Below are 10,416 nucleotides of genomic sequence, written 5' to 3'. Positions count from 1 at the left end.
CAACATGTTAGTTTTTTTCATATGGTTGATTACTAGCATGTTGATTTCCCATTTTTGAGCCATATTTTCAACTTTCTTCGTCATTTTCATATAGCAATCTTGTCATATGTTAACATTGTCGTCTATGGAAATTCAATTAGTGGTATGAGCCCTGAATAAATACACGCAAAAACATGGATAACTTGCAAAGTTTGCGATTTCCGTGACTTTTTGGTCTCTTATTTATTGAAAAATTGCCTGGTCACTTTGTGTCATTTTCTGTACCCTAATAACATGATAACAAATATGTGTATTTTATCACGGTGTATTTCAGTGGAAGAGCGTGAAGCTGACAGGAGCGGAGAGACTCCACATAGCCGTGTTCGTATTGACTATTTCTTTCCTCGTGTGCACGCTGACGTGGATATCATGGTCGGCACTAAGCAATGACCCGGATGCAATCTACGAACGATCCACCGTGGCTGGTCGTGTGTCATACACAATCTACGTTCCCATGGATATGTTATCATTTTGTATCATCGCCTTGGAAATTAGGTTTGTGCTCTACAAGATTTGGAGAAGGTGGCTTTCAATAAATGCTGACATTTCTGTGATTAGTGCACACCAGCGGTTCAAAGATGAACAAAGACAAAAAGAAGAGACAGTCACGAATGTACAGTTGACGGGGAATTTCTCGCGTGATTATGTAAATGTGACAATTGTTTCGATGGACGAAGATGAACCGACCGCCGAACGTGACGCTGAATTGAACATAAATCGTGAAAGAAAACAAACATGTTAAATACTTTATGTAAATCATGTGGCCGTGTTTAATTAAACTATTTTCACGAATTTGTAATAATATTCACTGGCATGTGACATCAATGTGTCATTTCTTTTATGAAAATATTCATATATTTTTAATGTTTTAATAACATGAAAATCCGTATCTCGTTAGCACGAGGTAGTATCTCACAAAACGGAATTGTTTAATGGAGAGGGGGGGCAAGTAAACTTTATTTTATTGATGGCCCGAATAAGTCTTGTAAAGTACTACCAATTTTTTACAGGGTTTTAGCGAGCTTTGTTCACTGAAACTTGGAATCAATGGAATGCTGGTGACACCTAATACTCGGATCGCCGGTACTGATATGATCAGTGACACCTCATCGGGTTCACCTTCTGGATTTAAATACTAGTATATAGTACCAGAGGTACATTACTTGGGGTTTGCAACTACGGTGACATGATACCAAGATCCCGTTTCAATCTCGCTCCCGCATAAGCGTTCCAACTCAGAAAAATGCGAGTGCGCATGCCCGAGGTAACTAGAGTACTGGGATGTCCAGGTGGATCAAAATAGATGCTCACGATATGACGGATTACGATGTTTTCTGTACATTTTCGATGTATTACATTTTTTCACTATGAATGTGGTAATACATGTATTATTGTTTTATTACAAACCGCCTATGTCATGTCAGAAGGTCGCTATCTACGTGATGAGACTTGAATGTGATCTTGACATGATGTCACCATACAGTACTATGCGCGTTGCAAACCCCAAGCAATGCACCTCTGATAGTACGTATGTATGTTGTAATATGGTGGTTTTGAACATTTAGTGCATTTCAAGGACTAGTCTTGTTTTATCAACTTCCATATTCCTTGATAAAACTAACCACCGGCTTCTCACACCGACACATCAAACACATGTACTTCATCGAACGTCGTCACCATAGAAATTCAAAATTATTGACAAAGAACAACTTTATTTGGAACACAATGAAAAAAAAGTTTCAGTAATACCAGAAATTAATTAGAAAAACAAACACTAGTAGGTGGTTCTCAGCTAGCACCCATGATGCTCTCAGGCTGCAGTAGTCGATAATCACGGTCTTTTAATAGTACGTGGGTGTCGACCTCCTTCAGCACCTGGCAATGATTCATGGCTGGGCTCCTTTTGGAATATTTGCTTTGCCTCGTAATAAGCGCCGGATAAAATCGTGAATACTAGCAGGTAACCTTGACAACGGCACCCACAGCACCTTCGCATCCATACCAACATGATAACGCAGTTGTGGTCTCACAGCGGTGAGGGCGTGTTCCATCGCCTCGGGCACCAGGTATGTCTTGGTGTTGGTACGCTCACATAAAGCTTTCTTTGCTCCTTCACGAACTATATAATGCAAAAAGAAAACAGACTGTCAGAACTGTTATATCAATCAACTAATCCTTCCACGTGCTACGATTGCAAAGATCGAAGGTTTGTAAAATGTTTAAATTTGGAAACATGAACTTTCGGCGGGAAAGGGTAGGCTGGTATTGATTTTTGAATACATCATAACAGTGCATTATCTATGCACTTTCCAAGACATTGTATCATCATATCTAATCGCCAAGGCCATTGGTTCATTGTGAACGTATTTGTACACTCATTTGTAGTATGATTTGTACTAGCCTGACATGTAGGCGTGAGTAGCGCCCTCGCCGGCCGAACGGCTTCAGACGTCACTCACTGTGTTGGATTTGGAGCACCGCTGAGAGCGCAACTCACGCGACCCTGTCAGGCTAGATTTGTACGAGATCTCTTCAACTCGCAAATGTGTTACCAATCGGCTTTCTTAAATCAGCACACGTGATCATATGTTGTAATTTTGCAAGGAAGGAAATGAATTTCTTTATCTCAAAGTTTCACACTGCAATATGATCTCTTCTATTTTGGAAAACTACGACGCGCACCACTGTACCATGCATTTCTATGGGCTCTGTGCGCGCTGCTGTGGAACGCCGGTCGAGCCGGTGAAAATTCGATAAAACAACACAAACTCAATTTTGAAGTAATCCCGAACAACCAAATTTATATATGTTACACACGTAGGGCTAATCTTGTTACACTGTTCAGAGGAGTCTCAACAGTCATCCCAAAGTACCGTTTTCTGCGAGTTTTGGGCCTTTGTTTTCACCGCCGCGGGTTGCCAGGCGGTGAAAATGCCCGGATGTCCGCGCTCGAGGATATACTCGCATATTTATCTAGGTAAAAAACAAGCCTCGGTCAGTATTTGGAGGAGAGGAGCTGATCATGACTTGACGTGTAGACGCCTGCGAGAGCCTACTTATATCTTGCAGACGAAAGTGATCCCTGAGTAAATTTTCGACAATAATAATGACGCATGCATGTTTATACCATGAGGCCAACTGGCTAAAAAAAATGTTACGACATGGAAAGATTTAAAAAAAAATACGTACATCTTTGGAACCATTCTTCTCCATATTCGTTCCTTGTTTCTGGGTCAAGCGCCTCCCATCGTCGGAGAACTTTTCTTTCGAGAATATCCCAATTTGTCAAATTCGTTCTAAAGAAACCTGGCTCGATAATATGCACAGATACCCCGAAAGGACGCAACCACGACCTAAAATCGTAAGGAATTTGTTAAAATTATGATTCATAAAATAACATAAAGCTGTGGCTTTATATAATAGAACAATCAGATTAAAATAAGATCCTAGTTTGGGGGTTTTTTTTCACTAAATTTTTTTTATTATTTATTTTTTCCATATACTTTCTTTGACTTTATTTTATTTGAATTTATTATTTATTTGCTGGAAGTTTTTTCAACAGTTTTTGGAATCGCGAAAGCCCACAAGTATGAGTATAGATGTGAATAATAATTATAAACATATACAAAATAAGACACATATATAATAAGAATAAAATAAAATATATAAAATTAAATTAAATTCACGCCATGGAAATACATCATATTTAAATTGGATTGATAATATACAAGAACAATAAATACTTATTTTAAAGGTAGAAGCCTACTCATAAATTTAAATACGAAGAACTTATTCATTTTGCAATATAAGGAATATTGATTTTTAAAAAAATGGGGTATTTTTAATTAGTGAATTGTTGCCATATTGGCGGTATTACATATATAAGTTCTTATGACAGAGACATTATGTCATATCTCAAATTGTTGCCTGATGAGATATCCTAGTTACGTATTATTAATGATTTGGTACTTTTTGTTGTCCTGAATTATTGTTAAAATCTAGGTTTTAAAAAATTTCAAGAGATGCATTTTGTTAACACAGTGTTCTATGGAATTGTTATAAAAATAGCGATTTTTGAAAAATATTTGTATCAGTTTCTCAAAAAACTTAACTGTAACATAAACAAATATGTAACTTTGTCCTGGGCCAATAGCTCCATGATTGTACATAATAAACTAATGGACATTATCATGCGATTTATAGCCAACTTTCTCAAAAAATATAGATGCAGCGTTTCTGTGACCGTGACGTCAAAATGGCGTAGTCACTATCGTTTAGTTGTGTAGTTGTTCGTCATTTAGAATATATTAAATATCCCCAAAATATTATTTTTATTAACGAGTGATCATAAATCACAATATAGACGATGTGAACGATCTCAATTTTCGTATTTACGCCAGGCTTCGTCGCGAGAGGGCGCCACTTATAAATAACTAGCACTTCACATTTGTAGACACTAAATATGTAGCGTAGGTGGCGACATAACGTAGCTGTAACTATTGATCTTTATTCTCTGACTTTTATTTTTACATGTAATAAAACAGTTCCTGAGTCATTAGTGACAATGTGTAACGGCCATCGCCGAAATGTGAATACATATGCATATGCTCTATATGCCCTGGACAAAATGTCAAATACTTTGCCGTCTTGAAGGGCTAAGTCCTATTTCTGACGACATATCACTGAAAATGGTATGTGTTATTTCCCATAATATGGTGCGTCGTACATTTTAATTTTCAACGGTTCCATTGCTTGACCGATTTCAACGAAACTCGGACTACTTAGGCTAGTTAGAATTTAATGCGGCATTATCCTCGTGTAGTTCCAACAGTGCAATCCCAAACTAAGTCGCACAATTCCACCACGCACAAATGAGACGAATATGCCTTGCCTTTTGTTATTAAAGCGCGGTGGTCGTCGCGCTGCCCATGTGCGACATTTTGTGTTAATAAACATTGATTTTCCCACAATCCTAAAAAATACCTAATCAAAGCCTTGAAATGTATCAGTTCGTACTCGTTTATCAGCACAACAGTCAAAGTCGCCATCTTAGTTTATATGAGACCCATATATCTCGCGCATGCGTGGCGCGACGACTATCGCCCTTTAATACGGAAAATTATATTACCTGATGCCATCTGAGACAGACTCGACTGCATATTTGGAGATACTGTAAGGTATATTATCACTGAAGGTCATCAAACCAGCAATACTTGAAACGTTTACTATGCGACCTTTGGCCTTCTTTAGCAGAGGTACGAAGGTCATTGTAACTTGGATCAGACCCAATGCGTTTATTTCAAAACAAGGCTTATACTCATCTCTGCTGAACCAATCAGGCATACCAAGTTCACCCATGATGCCTGCGTTGTTTACGAGGCCCCACAAGCCTGAAAGATGAAATCAACACACACTGCATCAACATTTTGCTCAGTGTCACGCGACGAACAAATTAATATTATTATTGAAAATAAATGTTGTTAAATCAATTATAAAAATATTTATTATTTGCGCGCAAAGACGATTATTCAGAAATCAAAGTGAGTGGTCTGCTGTCATCAACATTTTGCTCAGTGTCACGCGACGAACAAATTAATATTATTATTGAAAATAAATGTTGTTAAATCAATTATAAAAATATTTATTATTTGCGCGCAAAGACGATTATTCAGAAATCAAAGTGAGTGGTCTGCTGTCATAAACACATATCTCAATTTTTTTTTTTATAAAAAGCTATTTTTGGATGTATTGGTTACAATTTCGAGTGGGTAACATACCCATTTCCTGCAGGTAGACAAATGCTACCAAACTAGACAATAAACAAAAAAATAAATAGTGACTTTTAAGTCTACCACATCCTTAATTTAACTAAATTCCGGGCGATGATAATTTGTATTACATGTATATACAATGACTATAATTAATTTATAATTCGGGTCAAACTACGAATTTTGTCATAATTTCATCTGGCCACGAATATTGCAATGTGTGTATTAAAAATAGAACTTTAATTTCAGCACAATTTTATTTGATTAAATATCAAACAACAATATCTGACTTTTTAGTACTACCTGTTCCTTTTGGTAGGATTTTCTTGACTTTTTCATAAGCTGCTTTGATACTCTTGTCACTTGCTACGTCCATACTCAATGTCGTTAGACGGTGTGACGTCACAGCTTTTAGGTCACGTGCTCCTTTGTCCGTGAGACAGGCCGCTATCACTTTACATCCTTTTTTGTCCAATTTTTGGGCGAGTAAATTTCCAAAACCAGTGTCGCAGCCGGTAATAAGGACGTACTTAGATGTGATGCCATCGATAGTCGGTAACCGTGACAACCAATCGAAAAGCTTATAAAGGATACAAATGGCAGCGACAGTAGCAACTATTTGCATTACCATAATTGAAGTAATTACTATTAACAAAAACAAGTTTCGAATAGTTAGAATACTTAAACTTTCATATTATAGATGATAAAAAATGTTCGTACAGCATTAAAATGTGACAGTCGTAATATAGAGGGCGTTTTAATTGCGTGAACACAAATAAAGTAATATGCTAGTACTGTCGAAGTAATTTCTGAATCATTTATCTGTGAAGCATTGTAATTGAAACATGCACTATTTGTTAATCGCTTTATTCATTACGTTTTATACAAGTTCAATAATACTGTATTCTGATTTATACATTGTTGCAAAATACGGATTCTGAAGTGAGACGACGACATGAATGCGAACGTGGTAGAAACCACCGCAGTGTGTTCTTTTGTTTCAATTTTTATATTCATCCAATTAGTAGTTTTCCCACTAATTTTCTTACACGGTCAAGAGTTTATCGATGTATATCAAGGGCATACTGCCAATTCTGTATCATTCTTACAATTTGTGTTATATCGTTGATATCGAGTTGTAAGTCTCCGGATTGCCAGCGGGTTTTCCGTTAGTGAATAAATTGTGAGTTTTCATTAAGTCGTTCTTCTGTGGTGATTGGTGCTGATTGTGTAGCAGATAAATTTGCATATTATATTTCGTTACATTTCCATAACCGCAACGTATCGTCCCCCACAAGCACTCAGTTCGGTTAGTTTTATTTAAGCTAGTGGGCCGAGGAAGAAGAGCAATATTGCGTAACAACATTTTTCATAAAACCAAACGCATAATAGTAGTACTTGTAAATTGAAAATTACACAAAATATAAAATTTAATTTAAAATTCTGCTTGACTACACAAGTATTTCGCATATTTCGGTTTTTAAATTACGTGACAGTTGTGAAAGACGGTGGTCGTGGCGCCACACATGCGCGAGATATGGGTCTCATGTAAACAAAGATGGCGACTTTGACTGTTGCACAGACCAACCTGAGATGTTACCAAGTTTCACAATGTATTTCTAGGTGATTGAAAGTTATTGAAGAAATGACCGGTGGTAATCATTGCAAGTTGCACCCAGGTCAAAACTCCTACTTGTGATTTTCTTTAGGAGAGCGCATTGGATTGAGGGGAAACCAACGTTTATCAAAACAAATGTCACATATGCGTGGCGCGACGACCACCGCTCTTTAATATTAGAAGGAATTGAATTTCTTTTAATGCGTTCTATTTTTAACAAGACGGATTTGAAATGTAGACCTAGCCATGCCAATTTGTTAATATTGTCATTTTTTGATGTGCGTCTTTCTTCGCCCTAAAATTATTCGACCTGCTGGATCCTGCAATATGTAAAGACTACCAGCGTCTGCGCTATTAATTAAAACATCACGATATTCAAAATGTAGCAATACAAAACTGTTTAAAAATAGTAAAAAGAGATGAGCTAGGAACAAATCGTCTAATTCTTCTTACTTGCAAACTGTTTAATTATCAGATGGATGTGATGTTTCTATAATATCTATGGTTCCCTGAAGATCCTAAGATGCCAGCCGTGGCAATTTTATTCTTTGTATATGGAATTTCCATTGCATGTTATATTAAAATAACGTAGCTTAACCAGCATTTGTTACGACGCAATGCCCATAAACTCTGCTATTTTCATGACAAGTATGATGACAAATTTTCAAGATCATCATTAATTTTATGGTGCACTTCATCTGGTAAAATCGCAGCACAGTCAGTAGTCATGTCATCATCGTACATCTTAATATCAGAATTACTGTCATGAATTTGTTTTCGCGTATCTGTTGACCGACTTAATTAGCTGATTATTAGCTGAATTGCTGTGTTATGTCTGTCATCGTGTAGGCCTATTTGAAGTTTTGGACGGAACTTGGCTCAGTGATTTGGAACTAATTACGAGATAACCGTCGCTATTCTGACTACTCTTTCTGACAGTTGGTATCCGTAGTTATTAATGTAGTGAACATTAATCAAAAGATATGACGTATTCAGTACTTAGTGTGATTGGCTTTATGATTGAAGGTTACGCCCTAGAGTCTTTTCACTGTTTTGTAATTGGTTAGAGTTTTGAAAATGAATAAAGAGAGATTGAGTTGGTTTTGACGAGTACACCACGAGAGACGCAGTCTAAGTCGAGTCCTGGAGAGTCGAGAGTCCAGTCCTGGAGAGTCCTGGAGAGCCTTGGGGCGAGTGTTGACGCAGTCTAAGAGAGTCTTGGGTCAGCCTTGCGATAGTCTTGGGGATTTTTCCCCAGGGCGCTGTGTCTTATATAGTGTTCGATTGACCGACTAAGACGAGAGCTGAAACGTATTTCGTTGTGTGTGTCTTATCTGACTGTAAAGCTAAAGTGACTTCCCCGATCCCGTACCTCAATGGGGACGAGATATAGAGACGAGACGAGTTTCCCCCCTGGCACGTGTGGAGAACCCGAGAGGAGAGAATTTCCCCCTGATATTACCATCACCTTTCGGCGTATCGTTCATATTATACAATAAAAATATAGAGACTTATTTATTTTATTAATACGATTTGAACCAATTCAAAGCCCCGGCATCAAATCCCAGCGACCTAGTTTACGCAGTAAAAAAATATGGTCTATGGTGGTGAATGCTTTGAGCAAACAAAAAAAAAACCTGTTACTATACCCAGGTCAATATCGCATGGGTCGAACACGACGAGTCACGAAAACGACCGCTTTTTAAAGCTGCATTACTGTCGCCCTTATATTGTTTGAAGCCTTTAAACCTGTGAAGTTATACTAGTATACGGAATATAATAAATTTAACAGTTATGGCATTCAGAAGATACCCTATACAATATTAGATTTTGGTCTGTGATGACGTATTAATCTGTGATCTAAGTATGGAAGGTAATGATTTAGACTTTCGAAGGATATATATGTTGTTATAGTAACGTGCTTAGTAACATTTCTGGAATATCTGAATCACAGATCTATTTTTAACTCGTTTTACTAAATGTAAAAGTTTATTCACCCCAGTGGTATTTCGGCTTATATACTACTAGTGTGCTCACACCCTAAACACAATTCTACTTGAAACATGTTTCAATGTGCGCAGTGTACTCGATAGTGGCATTGGTGTTTCCAATTAGACATAAACAGTTTAATTTTGAAGCAGGGCTCAGTGTGAATTAGTAACCGGACATTTGATCCATTGTGTTGCACTTTAGCTTGTATGCCGGTTTTTAGTAGGCCATATTCAAATTCGGTCGAAGGCTACGAGAAAGCAACGAGGAAGTCGTGGGCCAATCATAATGCTGGAATCATTACTAGTTACCAGCCTGTTGTGGCTTGGTTCGCCATGACACAAGTGTATTTATTTAACGCGTTTGGTGTGGGCCCTATATTGTGTCTTTGGCTATCACACGATAACACGCGGTCATCAAACTATGCACATATATCTAGTGAATCGGGGTAATAACGAGGCCCAGACAAATAAATATTTACCCATACCTCATTGAATTATGTTTGCAAAATCCCGGGAGCATAGAACCACACACGTTAATATAATCATGGAGTTATATTTACACGTATACTACACGGACTGTACATTACCTGTAATCAGGTCCTTTAGAATTGACACGTAGTCGTCGTTTGAAGACCTTTAATCCACTTGGCTCTTCTAACATATGATTTATATGTATGTACGTATTTTTTGCCAATTGTTAAAGATGGGGGCGACATCATGGCACAGCGCGAGACCTACACCATTGTCCCTCTGTAGCGGGACTGTGTCTAGGCCAACTTACCCCTTCTACTAATTGCCAATAACAAGGGACCATCTGCCCATGTCTTGAATCTGGATTCGTGTCTAGAACCTGAAACTAACTGACCCCATTAAATTGGTCAATGATACAGAACCAACCAATCTTGAACTAAATGACTCCGAATATTCACCCCCCCTATAGCTGTTTCCTTGTACGAACGTTGAGATATTAGGTCATCATGACCGCGTTGGGTCATTATGA

General features: G+C 37.7%; 1 protein-coding gene across 1 annotated transcript; it reads right to left on the bottom strand.

The window, feature by feature from the left end:
* Positions 1-1,731: 1,731 nt before the first annotated feature.
* On the bottom strand, positions 1,732-10,370 carry LOC100372688 (dehydrogenase/reductase SDR family member 9-like). The gene is made up of 5 exons (XM_006822050.3): positions 10,004-10,370; positions 6,111-6,452; positions 5,168-5,429; positions 3,229-3,392; positions 1,732-2,158 (listed from the first exon to the last, which is right to left on the bottom strand). Exons 2-5 carry the CDS (start codon positions 6,436-6,438, stop codon positions 1,926-1,928), a joined length of 987 nt encoding a protein of 328 aa, XP_006822113.1. The 5' UTR covers positions 6,439-6,452; positions 10,004-10,370; the 3' UTR covers positions 1,732-1,925.
* Positions 10,371-10,416: the final 46 nt, after the last annotated feature.

The sequence above is a fragment of the Saccoglossus kowalevskii genome, chromosome 7 (assembly GCF_978046115.1).
Source record: "Saccoglossus kowalevskii chromosome 7, keSacKowa6.1, whole genome shotgun sequence".
NCBI classification, from domain to species: domain Eukaryota; kingdom Metazoa; phylum Hemichordata; class Enteropneusta; family Harrimaniidae; genus Saccoglossus; species Saccoglossus kowalevskii.
The sequence above is the reverse complement of the archived record's forward strand: the minus strand, read 5'-3'. Positions and strand labels throughout refer to the sequence as shown.